The sequence below is a fragment of the Cyphomyrmex costatus genome, unplaced genomic scaffold (genome assembly GCF_001594065.2).
Source record: "Cyphomyrmex costatus isolate MS0001 unplaced genomic scaffold, Ccosl1.0 scaffold13, whole genome shotgun sequence".
NCBI classification, from domain to species: domain Eukaryota; kingdom Metazoa; phylum Arthropoda; class Insecta; order Hymenoptera; family Formicidae; genus Cyphomyrmex; species Cyphomyrmex costatus.
In genome coordinates, this window is record NW_017275282.1 from 462,971 (window position 1) to 479,646 (window position 16,676).

General features: G+C 38.0%; 3 protein-coding genes across 4 annotated transcripts; 1 reads left to right on the plus strand and 2 right to left on the minus strand.

Moving 5' to 3' along the window:
* Nucleotides 1-131: 131 nt before the first annotated feature.
* Nucleotides 132-6,391, minus strand: app (Palmitoyltransferase app). Its single transcript, XM_018550794.1, has 9 exons — nt 6,232-6,391; nt 4,550-4,710; nt 4,242-4,400; nt 3,953-4,090; nt 3,699-3,853; nt 3,500-3,617; nt 3,253-3,365; nt 2,372-3,155; nt 132-546 (listed from the first exon to the last, which is right to left on the minus strand). Exons 1-9 carry the CDS (start codon nt 6,378-6,380, stop codon nt 242-244), a joined length of 2,082 nt encoding a protein of 693 aa, XP_018406296.1. The 5' UTR covers nt 6,381-6,391; the 3' UTR covers nt 132-241.
* A 963-nt stretch (nt 6,392-7,354) lies between these two features.
* LOC108782512 (zinc finger and BTB domain-containing protein 14) lies at nt 7,355-13,329 on the plus strand. 2 transcript variants are annotated; one of them, XM_018550793.1, is made up of 6 exons: nt 7,355-7,512; nt 10,527-10,768; nt 10,886-11,407; nt 11,503-11,610; nt 11,845-12,009; nt 12,093-13,329. In XM_018550793.1, the coding sequence occupies exons 1-6, from the start codon at nt 7,506-7,508 to the stop codon at nt 12,477-12,479; spliced, it is 1,431 nt and encodes a 476-aa protein (XP_018406295.1). In that variant the 5' UTR covers nt 7,355-7,505; the 3' UTR covers nt 12,480-13,329. The 2 variants fall into 2 exon arrangements, with proteins under 2 accessions (XP_018406295.1, XP_018406294.1); XM_018550792.1 differs by lacking the exon at nt 7,355-7,512 and adding an exon at nt 9,323-9,488.
* Nucleotides 13,330-13,718: 389 nt separating this feature from the next.
* On the minus strand, nt 13,719-16,453 carry PCNA (Proliferating cell nuclear antigen). The gene is made up of 4 exons (XM_018550795.1): nt 16,233-16,453; nt 15,807-15,972; nt 15,240-15,384; nt 13,719-14,404 (listed from the first exon to the last, which is right to left on the minus strand). The coding sequence occupies exons 1-4, from the start codon at nt 16,451-16,453 to the stop codon at nt 14,151-14,153; spliced, it is 786 nt and encodes a 261-aa protein (XP_018406297.1). The 3' UTR covers nt 13,719-14,150.
* Between the last annotated feature and the right edge of the window lie 223 nt (nt 16,454-16,676).

Sequence of the window (16,676 nt, forward strand, 5' to 3'; positions counted from 1 at the left end):
TAAAATTTCACGAAATCATTTTTTCTGCAAAAAAAGAAAGCATAACAGCGTAAAAGTATCCTATTCCTTATCATTAATGATAATTAACGATTATATTTGTATTTAATTACCATATCGTGTATGAACGCTTTTTGATGAGGATGCAAATAAATTGCATTTCTTATTTCAAAACACGATATTAAAATTGCACTATCCATCAGACAAAAATCAATTAGATAATAATCTCTACGACTTGTAACTATTATATTACACCCATTTTTATAAGCCCTGATTGGCTTCCCCTACCGATGCTCGCATCTTCCAACGAATCTAAGTCTAAGGCAGACTCTATCATAGTCGTATCCTGCAATAGTCTAAGTCTAGATGCAGATAAAGGAGTTGTTACAGTTACTGTTGGTATGGAAGATGTATCCAGAGCGGAAGAGACCACAATACTCTGACGAGAAGGCAACGGAGCGATTTCATCGATATCAATTGGTGCTATATTGAGAGACGCTAGTGGTATTTCGTTGGTAACAAGTTGACTTATACTGTTTGTAGTACTACCTAAAAACAAAAATTTGTAATGCGGAGAGATAAGTCGTCTCATTTTGACGGTGTTGACAAAGACAATTTATACACAAAGAAAATAAGTGCACATACAGCATTAAAATATAAATAATTGCTATTAAACCGTGAAGGGAAACAAGCTGTTATAAAACCTCCTGAATATCGATAGCAAAGAAAAAAATTATATCGTACAATTATTTATCAGAAAGGTGCAGCGTTGGCCTTGTGTTCTCTTACACACAATGTATCAGGGATGCAAGCTTTATTATAATCAATTACCCACTTAATAATGCACTAATCTTCATTATACATTCCTACATTCCGTAAAGTTAAACATCTTATATTAAACATAGCACTGCAAAAATGTTTTTGCAAAATTCGTTTTTTGTACACTGCTTTCATTTATGCGTGAAGACAAAAAAAAAGATCAAACCACATTCGTCACATTCTTTGGTATTACAAAATATCTTACCGAATTTTGTAAATTTGTAAAGAGAGCACATTAAAAAATTAAATGTTATTATATTGAATCAAAACTTTTTTTAATAAAAACAAAAAATTCGATGCATTTAAGTGTATACTACTAATTTACAGAGAGATTATATAAGATTTTATCTTCTCTCTCTCTCTCTCTCTCTCTCTCTCTATATATATATATATATATATATATATATATATATAAACCAAATTATATTATATAAATCAATTAGTCACAAGCCATAAACCTTGTAATTAATATATTGCTCCAAAATTAGTCTCGTAAAAATATAAAAGAAATATGTCATGTAATTTATTAATGCTAGTAAAGATATAATCAGATCATTCATATATTAAAACACATTCAATGACTATCAAAATGTATGAAATGAACTTACCAAGTAGTACGCTCTGAGCCCTCGATAACAGGACGTAATTTTAAACAACAAAGAAATACAAATTTATTGAATTATGTCCAAATTATATTAATCACTAACAGTAAAAAAATATACGTCATTTAAATTTTGTGTGTGTGTGTGTGTGTGTGTGTGTGTATGTGTGCGTGTAGATACATTTACGTCTATAAATTCAGAAATGAAGAACTGTATAAAAAATGTGTTTGTATTATGCATTTTTATCGTCTTTGTATGATAATAACAAAAAAAACTTATGCAATTAACGAAATTCATGAAAAAATATGAAATATTGTTTGAACAATGAATATTGAACATATACATATATATGTAGAAGCAATAACATGTTTAAAAATTTAGTGTGTATAGTATTTGTTAATAAGTAATATATACATGTGAATTTAAAAAAATATTAAGTCATTAAGTATATAAAATTAGTATCGTATATATTCTTAACTCACTTATACACCATCATAATTGTAATATACATATATTTTTTAAATAAACATTTATATATGCGTAATGCAAAATAATATTTTCAAAAAATAAATAGATCTCTTTCTTTCAACAATTAAATTCAACTTTTGGGCATTTGTGTGTATATATCATAGTTTTTTTTGAATTCTCAATTGAAAGAATCAAGAACAGTCACACATATATATTATATGCATATGTACATACATACATACACTCAAATCAGTACACTTTTTCTCAATGTAAAATCTTTTTTTCATGATTAGGACGAATTACAATTCTAATTGCCAAAGTTTTCTACCAAGTCCAAGATTTCTTTAATATAAGAATGTAGTAATAATAATTATTTTATATTATTCTCTTTATCTACTATAAATGAATTTTATAATTCAAAAATGCGTCATCAGTTGATCGGGTTGATAATAAACGTTAAATGTCCTCATTGTCACTCAATGAACTCATGATGAAACGACGATTCAAAAGATCTTCCTCCGTACTATCACTAGGGCATAACGAATTCTCCGCATACGATAAATTATTAGTTAGTGGTCCGGAACCAAATCTGTTGACCACGAGACCAATTGCTGTTTGTCCGATAATCGGTATGCCACCCGTACCTAATATACGCGCTGGCAGAATGTTCCTCGTTATCGGATATTTTAAACTGTGTTCGGTACATCTCAAATTGTTATATTTAAGCATATGCGGGGATTGCGAAAGCCGTAAAGGATCTTCGGAATAGCACTGGGGAAACTTTTGCAGATCGGTATAACCGTTTTTCTCGCTTATTTTGTAACGTAAGGGATCCTCGGAATATCGCTGAGGATACTTCTGAAGATCAATGCCATATTTTTGTTCCCCTATGCACTGGTCGTATATAAGATTATTATCCGAGCACCTATGATATTCCTCTCTACACCTATGAGGATATTTGTGCAAACCATCCTCGCATCTACATGGATATTTTTGAAAGTCTGGATTTAACCGGTCTACTTCGGTATATTTAATATGTTTCACGGAATCCTGAGAGCAATGTTGCACCGGGTATGGCGGCACGTAAGTATCGTTTATATATTGGCGCGGATATTTTGGTAAGTCCTCGGGACACCGTGTAGGATGTCTCAAGAGGGTTAACTCACCGTTTATTGACTCTATTCTTGGAGAATGTTGACCGCTGATCAAGTTATTCATCGAGCCCGTAAGATCCGTACTGGGGCTCGTTTGAACCGTCGTACCGTTTGACTGTCAACATGAATAATAAAGATAATAAAAAATGTATATATTATTGTACGTCTCTAACTGTATTATCAAAGTAGATTAGTAAATTCATTATAATTACCTGAGGCTGCACAATTTTGGCAGTACCATATGTTTTATTATTAGTAATTATATTATCATCACCAACTCGTTCATGTTCTGCGCGGTATTCAGGTGTAACTATCCCTCTTCGATCTGAAACAATATGATCCGAAAATGAATTCAATACATAATTAATGGATGATGTCATAGCTATATCCTCCAATTCTATGACTTGCACGTTTGCATAGATGAATATTATAACACCTTGTATGAGAGGAAGATGTTACCGATTAAACTAGGCGGTGCCGGTCCACATAACACGTAAAAAAAATTTCCACAAATGTTTCCTTGACTGTAAGGATTAAAATTGTCCTGTCCTCTTCTATTCGTAAACGACCCTTTAATCTAAAAAAAATGGCACCGACAATTAACGAAAACCGCTGACATGATTAATATACATGATTTTATGTAATCAAACGTACTTACATCTTCGTTAGTCGTTTGATTGCTGCTAGTTAAATACGTGTGAAAACCAGCGAGGCCTAAGATACTCCAAACAGAGAAAAAACATACGACTCCTACAATTACACTGCTTGGGGATAATTTTACAGCTTCTAAAAACGGCTTATTATCTTTTGTAACTAAAATCACAATAAATGATAAACATACACGAAATGTTAATTTTGTCATAATCATACTTACACATTTATTAATTATATCTAGAAATTAAATATACTTACGCATAATAATATGCGTGACTGCGCATACAAATATAAAAACACAAAGAAATGCGAGGGATACTATAAAAGCGTAAAAGTATCTATAATTTCTTCTGCCCACGCAATTACCAACCCATGGACAGTGATGATCAAATCTCTCTGTAAGAATAGTTATATTTTTCAAACTCTTGCTTAATATCTGTGATTAAATTAATATCTTATTTGAAATTAACTCTGACGATATCTGATAATACAAAAGAGAAAGAAAACAAGCATATAATCTAACTTTGATAAAACTACAGATACATACCTACACAATTGTCACATAAACTACAATGAGAGGCTCTGGGTGGCCTAAATATCTTGCATGTAAAGCAATATTTCAGTTTTACTGGTTGTCCTTTAATCAAGACTTCTTTCGTCCTAGGGGGAGGTCTGTATGTTTTAGAATTGCCATTGTTTGGTACTTCTACAATTCACGAAAAATATTTTGATTCAGCATTTCAAATTTTATATAATAGACATTTGTTTATTTTATGTTTGAACAAAAACGTTAAATTTTTAAAATAAGTAAATGAAACAATGTAATTACTATAAGTACTCTAGTTATATCTATACCGATTTGTTTTTCAATGTAAGCTGCTTCATCGGGTGTTGCTCTTGGAATTACTCCAGGATCGCTGAAGCTTGTGCGGAATAAAGCAGACATTACAAATATAAATAATAAAGCTCCTATTACTGGTATTGCTGGTGAAACATGTAGTGCCAGATATGGACAACTGGAAAAAAGAAAACGATTGTCTAAAAATTCTAATCGGTTGTACATATATAAAAGCATATTAATTTTCTTACTCATTGATTAAGAACAATATTTACAGTCCAACTTTCAATATACATCTTGTACATTGACATACAATTGTTTTATTTGGATGGAATTTTAACATTAGATGTACAATCTTAAATATAAGATCAAACTATAAATATCATCTTAATTGCATCCAATGTATCTTTGATTAAAATCCATAAGTAGCTTATATTCTTAATTGTACCAAGATTTATCCCCTTGAGATCACATACAATGTACAATAGATAATATTTATTTAGAAGATCAGAGAACAATTCATTTGATAAGGCACACAGTGTGCTAATAAGTTAAGGACGGTATTTGTAATCCAATCTTGTTTATAAAATAATCTCAAGTATGATCTTACGATACAATACAATTGCTTTACCAAGGGCATATTCGAATTCCCACCTGGATGCTTTCTGGATGTTATGTCATCCTTGTTGTTCACTGAATATTAAACGAGGATGACATGACATATGAGGAGCACTCAGATGAGAATCCAAATATTCCTTTGCTGGATAGAATCTTAAAATTATCTAGAAACTAAGATCAATATTCACTATTAGTTTTTATATTCAAGACTATCTTAAATACAGTCTTAAGATATCGTGAACTAATCAGAAGGCCATATATTAATATCTTAAGACATTATTTAAGATAGATTATAATAACAGATGATCTTGAATATAAGATCCAGTGGATTTTGAATAGGGTAAGGTGATACAATTTTCAACATGATACAATTCTGAACAAAGTAAGAATTAAAACCAATTCTTATTTATTTTCCTATTTTTGTGATTCCTATTAGCATCCTTCGTACAATGAGAACAAGATTACTAAACTTGAACTTGGAACTTGAATTCAAATATTATTTTGTTTAGAATTGTATCATGTTTGAAATTGTACAGGACCTTACCCTATCATTCTAGTCTTACAAAGTATCCAATATACTTTTGTATAGAATATAAAAGTTGCTGCAACAGCTTTAAACTCTTTACCCTTGATGTCAAATGTCACGCTATAAATGAAACAAGCAACAATCCATTTGTTCTAACGAGGTATACAATGTATTAATAGACTAAGGACAGTATTCATAGTTTAATGACTGCGTTCAGCAGAGAAAGCAGCTTTGCAACTGTTGTAAAATTCTTCAGTATAATTGGTTTATACATTCAGATCCATAAGGAATCAAAAACAAGAACCAACTGTATTCAAAAATTTTACAACAGTTGCAAAACAGCATTCTCTGTTGAACGCAACTACTCTTGCACTTAAGATTGAGATGCTGTACACTTGTTTTATTAGCTAGATAGAATCTCAAGGTTATATAGAATTGGACGATCTTGAATAAATGAGATATTATAACGAATCATTCTGATCTGAGAAAAAATCCAACTGTACATATAGAGAAGAGTAATCTTGATGGTAAACGTAACAATATGAATGAGCTTACTCAAAAGCAAAAAACAATCCGCTTGTTACGACGATTAGGCACACGGTGACGTAGAACACTCCAGTCTGTGGTGCCATCATTACTCTACCGTCGCAACAGAAGCGATTCCTGCCTGGAAATAGTTCCCATTTTCGCGTGACGTGAGGCATTTTGGACGAAACTCGTCTCACATACTGCCATATATGAACGCACGGATCCCGGCAACAGGCTGCTGGCAATTAATCACAAACATGCGATTGTGTCCCTTGGGCAGTGTTCCCACTTGAGAATTCGGACAGGTATATCTCATCTCGCCCGCGTTGTCTAGCGAAAAGGTGGAAGCCGCAGGTGCCGACGGCGACGGCAGTCGCAACGGCATCCATATATCAATCATCAACTCGCCGTAAAGTCTGTGATCGTCCGTACGTGGAGCTCGAGCGATCCGCTCAACACAATTTAACCTTTCCCGAGGTCAGTTATTTTTTCAAGTCGATGATAACCTGACGGAGAAAGGCGCGAGACGAATTCCACCTGCAAGATCGTCGCGTATCTTCAGCTATCCGCGTAACGTCGACATCGTCGTCGTCCTTTGTTGTTGTCGTTGTTGCCGTCCTCGGTGGCCGCCGACAAAACAAAGGGTCGGTGAAAGGGTTGCGGCTCGAGTCCGAAAGGCAGTCGAAGGAATTGGGTCAACGAGCCCACTCACGGAGGCCTCGTACGTATCGCGAGCACTGTCGGCTGTTCACGAATGCCCGCCACGGTTCCCTATAGCATTCCGGAGGACAGCCACTCTCAAATCGTTAGCGTCCTCGTCGCTGTTACGATCCCTATTAGCCTCCAGCCGTCGACGACAGCGCGCATTATTTACACGGTCAAGTACACCGCACCGACTACAACGTGCACCCCGTATAGCCCACAGAGTCCACACACTCGGCTCGCTCGTTCACCACGGCCTCCCGAAACGCGCGCAGCGACCCCGCGCGATCTCACGGTCTCACGCGAAAGCGCCACGTGACTCGGCGCCACGTGACCCGAGGGCTAGCCGAGTCACCCGAGCGATCGCGATTCAAAAACGTCGCCCTTTACGCGCGGGTCGATCATCGATCATCGGAATTTCTGTGCGCCGCGAGAAAGGAGTAATAAGTCCTCTCTTCCGTTGCGCGACGCGTCTCGAGGATCTCGTCCACAAGCGGGAATAAAAAATTTCCTCTCGGCGCAGAGAGAAGCGACGCGCTCTGAGGGGGGGACCTTCGGACCGGACGCAGCGCGTGATCGCCGCTTCTCCGCTGGCGGCAATGGCAGGTAAACGAAAAAAAAAAAAATGAAACAAAAAGAGAGGGTGCCCGTCGATCACCGCGCGCGCGAGAGAGGATTGATTATTTAGCGGTAAGAGGGAGGGCGGCGTGAGCGCGCGCGACTTATCGCCCCCGTTGCAAAATGGGTCGTCGACGCAATGCGGCACGTCGCCGCACACGCGCGCGCACGCAAAACATACACACAATACCGTGTGCATTGCGTGCGTGTGTGTGTGTGTGTGAGTGTGTGAGTGACCGAGGAAATCCTGAAAATCGAACGATCCCGCCATCTTCGCGCACGCGAGCAACGCGTTCTCGATTAATTGTGACATTTTCGCGGAGCGGCCGACGCGAAGCCCGCAAGGCGATCTATAGATCCGCGTGACAATCCCTGTATCCGAAAAGTCAGAATTTTAGAGATCCGGCACTGACAAATTCACATATTTCTTGTTTTTATTTCAATTCCTTGGAAATTGTAATAAACAAATGGATTTCGGATGGCCATGCATTGCCGAATCCGAAATTTGGATCTTTTTGGATCCTGGAATGTGGCGATGACACGAAAAATATGTAGCGATTTCGTCACGTTTAAAATATAATTAGATGCGTCAAGAGGTATATTATATTACACGTCTGTGCTATCAATATTGTGTATCGATGAAACACTTCTTACATGGCATTAGCTCGCGTAATGGATGCTGGGATCTACAGCTCGTTCTACACGTACTACATCACATCGTTCGACAACGTTTTACAGCAACGCGTGTCTTTCGATTAGACACAAGTACATTAAAATTGAAGTTTTATCTTTTACGATTTACAATTAATTTACATCGATCTACGAATAAGTATATATATCTACTTAAAAAAAAAAAAAAAAAACCACGAGTTTGCATAAATCGCTGAAAATTAATCACAGCTCAAGGGGCGCAATTTCGAACAATGAGCGCTTTATTCGAGTTTGCAAAATTCTCTAGAGACGGTTATGACGTTTATATCGCGAATCCCCGCAAGCGACGGGAGGGAGTAGGAGGATCCGGCGACGGGGTAGATCATCGAACGCGGCAGGTAATCGATAGCCTGCAACAAATCGGAATGACGTACACTCGGCGAGGTATATATATGCGTCTTTATACGAAAAGGATAAAAACGATCTCGCGTGCGAAAACTATACGCAGAGGATAATCAACAGGCATATACGAATTAAGAGGTCGGTGGATGTGATGACGAGTCTCCCTCTCGAGAGTCGTATCCTATACGATCGAAGAGGTCTCTCTACCGCCGAAACGACGACGACGACGACGACGGCGACGGTGGCGATGGCGATGGCGGCGAGGGTCGTCTCGACAAGGGGATAGGGGTCGTCGATGGTGTGAGGACGGTATAGGAAGGGCGCGGGCAGAGCAGAGCACGATGAGGGAGGGACGGAAGGGAGATCGTCGCGGGAGGGTGCAGTATGAATCGTTGTTGTGCGGAGCGAACGGGCGGATGGACGGACGGACGCAAACGCGGACGAAATCAGCTCGGGCGATCGATACGATAAATGGATGCGTGCGATTGGTAGCCGGCGAAAATCGATGATGAACACAGAGGGGCATACCCTCCTACCTCCTCTAGCCGGCGAAAGCCGGCGAGGCGAGCCGCGCCGCGCCGCGCCGTGCCGCACCGCGCCGCACGCCGCGCGGAGTAGAGGATGGAGCAAAGACCGAAATATCGATTTTTAGGCCCCTAACGCGGCGGTTCGTTCGATGCTCGTATCTGCCCCGTACCCCCGTCCTGTCCGCGCCAAGCGCCTTTCAAAACACCGACGACGCGCGCGTCGAGCTACACCGCGCTCTCGTGCACGCAGCCTCGACGTTGCCCGTGCGATCCTCTTCCTCGTTGTCCCCGTAATTCGGATTTGTCGTCGAAGGCGTTAGAAATTCGCACGATTCGAGTTGGATTGTTACAAGTGGATCATTACCGGTGCGCCGATGTTCTCAGGTATAAATCGCGGCAACGGCGAAGATGACGTCTGGCCGGAGAGAGACAGAGTGAGAGAGAGAGAGAGAGAGAGAGAGAGAGAGAGAGAGAGAGAGAGACTCGACGCGACGCATTCTCTTCCCCGTAGATGATTTACGAACGTTATAGAGCTCGTCAACGGTCGTGATCGACGCGGTGTCACCTGCCAGTGCTCTCGCGCGGTGTGTGATTGAATATTCCGCAGCTAAAAGCAATCGGCGATGCAAGGAAGGGGCATTGAGTAAACACGCGCGATAGTAAAAATCCGCGGTAAAGAACAACCATGTATGTTGCCAATTCGATTAACGGGAGAATCGCAAACGGCGGGAGTGATTCTCTCGTCACTTATCGGCCTGCATCGATCTGTATACGGGCGGCGACAATGACGATCGGATTGGATTAAGCGTGACCAAGGAAACACTTTGACACCTCGCGCGTGCAGGTCGTCTGGTAACGATTCGGTCGAGCTCGGAAAGTATATATCGTACGTCGTAAATAATACTCGATCGATTTAAAAGAATATAGTTATCGCTTTGGGGACTTTTTTTTCTTTTTTTCGGAGCAACGCGGACGATTGATACGATTTCAATAATAAAGAATATAATCAAGTGAAAAGAATGAAGAATCATTCGCAGGATCGCAAGACGGTCATGGCGAGGGGGCGACGTGTAGCTCTTCTCCCGGCCGCCTTTGCAGATGACTATCCGCAATCGCTAATCGCGACGCTAGATCGATACGGATAAAAATGCGCAAGACGAAGAGCAATTCGGTGCTGTGATATCCCGCCGAACTGTACAATTTAATCGGCTTATTATCGCTTTATCGACGAGATTACGCTACGCAACGAGCTCGTTGTACTGAAATTAACGCATTAGAAAATTCTACGGAGGCAGGTTGTTTCTTGCGCGTCGCGCAATCACGTAGAATTAAATAAACTGTGCATTTTGTGCGCAAAGTGCGACGCGGATATCCTTCGAATTTCACACGTAATAATAATACAATCGCTTTTGTTCGATACAGAAAAGATGGCTATCGCCGCCTCGGAAAATTATCAGCTCAAATGGCACAGCTACGGAGCGCATCTACACAGCTCCGTCGCGACTCTGCTCCACTCAGAATCCTTCGCGGACGTTTTACTGGCCACGTCCTGCGGGCGACACGTGGCGGCCCATCGATTCGTCCTAGCGGCCTGCTCGTCTTATCTCAGTCACATTTTCCAAACGTGCCATTTCGGCGCCAACACCAATGCTCCGATAATCGTGGTCGGTAATCGAACTCTTTTATACTCATAAATTTATCAATTAGCGTTGTCTTCTCACCTGTTATCAAATAGACTCGGAACAACGGGAAATGATGAATAACGTTATTTCATGCTTTAGGTGTTGCCTACGGAGATCGGATATCGCACGTTAAAAATCCTGATACAGTACATGTACAGTGGCGAAGCTACTGTGACCAACGATCAGCTGGAAGGAGTCCTGAAGGCCGGCGACATACTACGTGTGCGTGGACTGTGGAGATCAAATACCGGCAGCAGCAAAAAGGAGAACATACAGTCGAATAATCAGAAAATTGAACGCGACAAGCGGGAAACGTCGCAGCTTGCCGGACAAATACAAAAGATCAAACTGATACAACCGACCGCGGAGAAGGTAATCGAGAACGTGCAGCAGGCAGCCACGGCTTGCCAAAATAATATACAGTCCGCGAAGTCGGTTGAGAGGAAGAGCACTGAGAAAGTTGAAGACAAGACCAACGAATCTGAGAACAAGAAAGTCTCGGAGGAGAAGAATAACGAGCAGAGCAAGAACAAGGAAAACCTCGAGACAAATGGCAAAAAGAAAAAAACCGTTAACAGTGACGTCGAGTCGAATAAGTCCAAGAGTGAAGGTGGTGAAAACGTGAGCTAATTTTTTTAGATTTAGTAATTCCTAATGCGATAAAAAGAAGTACTCGTTCATTGACGAAAAAGCCTAATGTTTTTTCTCCCTTTTAGACCGAATTAAATTTGGAGTTGTTAGTAAAGGACGAGCCGATCGATTGGGAAGAAACAATTGATCCGTCGGAATCACTTACGATAGATCACGAAATTGATATCAAACCAGTGCGTAAAATTAAAGTTATCATAGGCTGGTATTCATAGTTTATTCTTAAAATTGAGGGTGTCTTAAGTACAGACTTAAGATGTCATAAGCCACTTAGAGGGCTGTGTTAGTTCTCAAGACATATACTTAAGACAATTTTAAAATAAGAATCGAGTATGAATACCGGCCATAGATACTCATTGTCTTTTCTAATATATAATGAAGTAATAACGGTTACTCTATTCTTGTCACAGGAGATCGTACATAGCGCGGACGAGGATGGAGATATGGAAGAGGAAGAGTACACCCCACTGACATGCGACATGTGCAGTCAAACGTTTAACAGACCGTCGGATTGGGTGAGACATATAGAATTTACGCACGCTGACATGACTGAAAATCGGAGAAAGAAACGAAAGGTACTGTGTCACACAAACGATTCTTTACGACATATACGCACATGATAAATTGTGAAACGAATAAGAAAACGCGACGGTTTCAGGACGATATAAACGACGACAGCAAGGACTTTCCCCCTCTGAAATGTGATTTATGTGGCAACATGTATTCCACGCCGCAAGAGTGGGTGCGTCATATACAGACGGAGCACACGGAGGAGCAGTTGGCCTTGATGAACAATTCGGCGCCCCCTAAGCCGAAAAGGGTTCACAATCACCAAAAGTTATGCAATATATGTCAAAAAGAATTCCCGAGTCACGCCTCGATGGTTATCCATCAAAGAACGCATACGGGCGAAAAACCTTTCCTTTGCTCTTACTGTAAAAAAGGCTTCAACGTAAAGAGCAACTTGCTGAGGCATTTAAGGACACTGCATGATAAATACGTACATCCTAGCTTATACGGGAGTAATGGTAGCACGAACGCTTAAAGACCCTTCACATTTCTTTCCGACGATATATATATGTATACATACACAGGACGTTTTATTTTAATTACCACATGAGAATATCTCGAAAAGGAGACGGGATTAAAAAGTTTCAGACAACGTCATCCAAGATCATACTCATGGTACCATCTTGTGTATCATCCCCCCCACGAAGTCACATAACTTATGTCTAAAATCTTTTTGTAATCCCACATCTTAAGGAAACATTTTAGTGTGGTAATTAAAATGAAACAACTTGTGTATATGTATATATATATACATATGTATGTGTGTGTGTGTGTGTGTGTGTGTGTGTGCGTTGTTTGCATGGCGTCTCAGTCGTGGAGAAACCATACAGTATCTTATGTATATTATTATGATTACGTAGACTGAACGCGTATCTATACGTATAAAATGGATGCCAAATTGGAGCACGACATGACGACAAACGAGTTAAGATCTGTGTGAATCTCCACCGAAAGAATAAGCATAACTGAGCGCATTTTTAAAATTCACAATACATATTGGAGAGAAATCTATACAAACTATTTTTTCTAAAGGATAGTTGTGTCGCATTCTTTATATATAATAATCTTCTTTTTAATATAGAAAATAATAGAACTCCTCTCTCGTTAAACAACTTTCGATTGAGTTGAAACAAGAAAGCAATATCAGGGTCTTAATACCAAAGAGGCTGATTAATATTGCCAAAATGTCTCGTTTGAATATTTTAAACCTTTCCTTCTCCTTCTAATGTAGTGCACATATATGAAAAAAAAAAGGTTGAAAAGATTTTTGTTCAAGAGTAAAGAGAGGACAAATAATGAATGATTTTACTATTTATAGATATCTGTCGAGGAGTGCTTGCGTGTAAAATATAATTCTATAGTATAAATCAATATATTTAATGATTACTTATTAACTTGATTATTTAGAGTAATTATAGGATAAATCCAAATTGTATAAGATTTAACTGTATACTATTTCTAGGCTATTCCATCCATGATAGCCCTCTTATTCCTTCAGCTCGTAAGTTAATTATGTATTTTTATATTAAAGTAGTATATACACACAAACATATAAGAAATAAGGTATTTGCATTAAGCAAAATTTGAAATTTCGGTCTAGGCTAGGATATAAGAATAATATAACATTCAAAATTTATCAAATTTTTTGAAAATATATTGAGTTCTTCTTACATATAAAAAAAGAACAATGCGATATTATCAAAATACTGTCACAGTCTCTGGAACATTAATAATGTGAATATTGATTAAGAGAATGACACCATTTTGCTATACTAATCATTGTGTCACTCTACTATAAATTTTAGTGTCAATTCTGCATTGCGCTAGCACTGTGACGAGCCAAATAACTTTTAAATGTAAAATTAAAATAATATATTACCTTAAAAGTATTTTTAACTTCGCCTTACTTGTACCTCAATATCAAATAGCGGAAAACGGATTTAATTTTCTGATCAGTAAAATGCATGTATAGTATCATCTCTTTGTAATTATATCACAAGCCAATTAATTTATTTTCTATTGAAATACATATGATAATGTCGAATGTTAATAGAAAAAATTTTCCAAAACAATTAGTAAAGTAATATAGTGCCGTTAATTACAGTTCAATGTATACGGATTCTATTTCTATCTCTCTCGTTATATTTTAGTTTTCTTCCTCATCATCGATCTTGGGTGCTAGATAATACCTTATGTATCCAATATCGCCAATCTTATATTCACATACTAAAGGCACATCGTCAGACATGGACAATTGAACTTGGTTGCAAAGAGGACCGGCTTTAACAAAACAATTCAGATAGCGGCAAGAAAACGTTAACTTTACTGGTTCCTGCATGTTAACTATTACTGCTTCCTCTTCATTATCTGCGTCTGCAGTCTGCGCTAATTTGATGTTGGCTGCAAAGAAATAAAAGCAGTTTGTAAGTCGCTTACACAACTGTATATACAGAACGTATCTGTGCATATTAGTATTTCTGCGATTGTCTTATTTTATCACAAATTCTCTGTATAACATTATTTATAAACATCATAGTATTTTTAACTCCTACTTTGATTAAATCCATATGTATAAATGCATCTACAAAATTTTGTCTATTATTACAATTTCATTTAGTAATCAAATATCTCCCCATGATAAATACATCTTGTATGGAAATGAAAGCATAAATAAGAAAAAATATATAAAACATGACCTACCTAACAAGATTAAAAAGACTATATTTTCAATATACTTTTAATTAAGGATTAAGAACTTAGGCCGGTATACATAGTCAGTTCTTATTTCAAGATTGTCTTAAGTAATGTCTTAAGATGCTAAAGCGGCCCTCTGATTGGTTCGTAACTCTTCACGACTGAACTTAAGACGGTCTTGAATATAAGAACTGACTTTGAATACCGGTCTTAAACTCTGCAGTTAGTTTCAATTTATTGTTGGACATAAAAATATCTATTAAAGAAAAAATGTTGAGTTTCTTTTTAATTTCAACGTTAAGTAGAGAAAACAAATTATATCTTATGTATTGGTGTGTGTGTGTGTGTGTAAATGTAGTCAATTAGATATTAATAAGAGATCACAATAATTATGGAAGTAGTGAAACAGTCATAGGATAGCATGCTAATTATAAGTGTTAGGTATGAGAATGTAGATTCCCAAGTTTCAATACTGGTTCATTTTATTAATTTTTCTGTCTCCTGATTATATTTATTTGGAGATATATATACATATATTTACCTGAGCCATAATCACCAGATGCGCTGAATTTTATACCTTCCTTAGAACATGCAAAAGTTATAGATTCTCCAAATTGACTCAAGTCCCTACATATACGGGTAAATTCTGCAGTTGGCATTTTTACAACACATGAGTATGAAGTCTCCTGTAAAGCAATTACTTGATGAATGATAACTATACAAACGTTCTATAATATATAAGCCATTATCCAAGCTTTAAGTCATCAACCATAAAAATTAACCAATCATAGTTAATTGTTCTTTTCATATTTAATTATGATTAGCCAATTTACATTTTGAAGCTGATATTTTATATGCTGATATATTTATCATGATTACATTTATTATGAACATGTTTAAAAAGTTTTCAAATGTTAATTGATTGACAGGACAGAGAGATTCAAGATCCTCTTTGTCCTGTATAATCAACAAGCTCGAAAAGCTTGTTGTATGACAAAAATTGATGAATGCAATATTAAACTTAACTAAGATTTAAAGATTGGATAATGACTTATTCTACAAAACCCATTAATATCTATCCTATTACTTCAATATAAGTGAATCTTACAGGTATACCCAGATGTTCCTGATCCATATTAATCAGTTTCATCTCATATTCAGCTAGTTTTTCCTTATTGGGCGATTCAAACATAAAAATAATAGACTCGGGATTGTCCCATGCTCTGAGGGTCACTGTATCTTCTGCGCCAGCGCACCGCAAAATCTTTGACATACTGGAATTAGGTTTCGTGATTGATTATAGTCATACAAGGTATATTAATTATCATGACAAATTTTTTATTCTACACCTTTTGTCTGCATTTCTCCATTTCTCTTCATTTCTACCTCAAAGCTCATAAAATACACAAGCATTCATTTTACTTCATAGCAAAAGGTAGACAACAGAAAGAGCAGCCAAAAGGAACATACCATTTCTTTGTTCAATAGACAGTCATTCAGTGTATAAACTTTAAATTAGTATGTCCGTACTCACCAGCTAATGCTCATCCCCATTGATAAATTTCGATCGCAACGATACTTATCGAAGCCATCGCTCCTGAGGTTCAACGAGACCAAGGAAACGTGTGCGTTGTCCATCGCCTGGACCTGAATCCCTGAGTCAGAGCATTCGAAAGTCGCCTCGGTTAGGAGATCCTTCACCGCGTCTAACACCTTCTTCAGGATCGCGCTTTGCACCAAACGTGCCTCGAACATTGTGCTTGTGCTTTTACGTGTAAGATATCTCTGGTCCCCGTTCTTCTTCTTCTTCTTTAATTAATGGCTCTCGCGCTCCCGCCTCCGAATACAATACCTGGTTAGCTGGTCTCCGTTTATGTTGATTAATGTATGAATGCTGTGGCGCTGTTACTGAGCGTCACCTACTGCGGTAACCTGATTGGTGTTGACGAAGCAACAACTTGTGGCTCTTGGAAAGTTT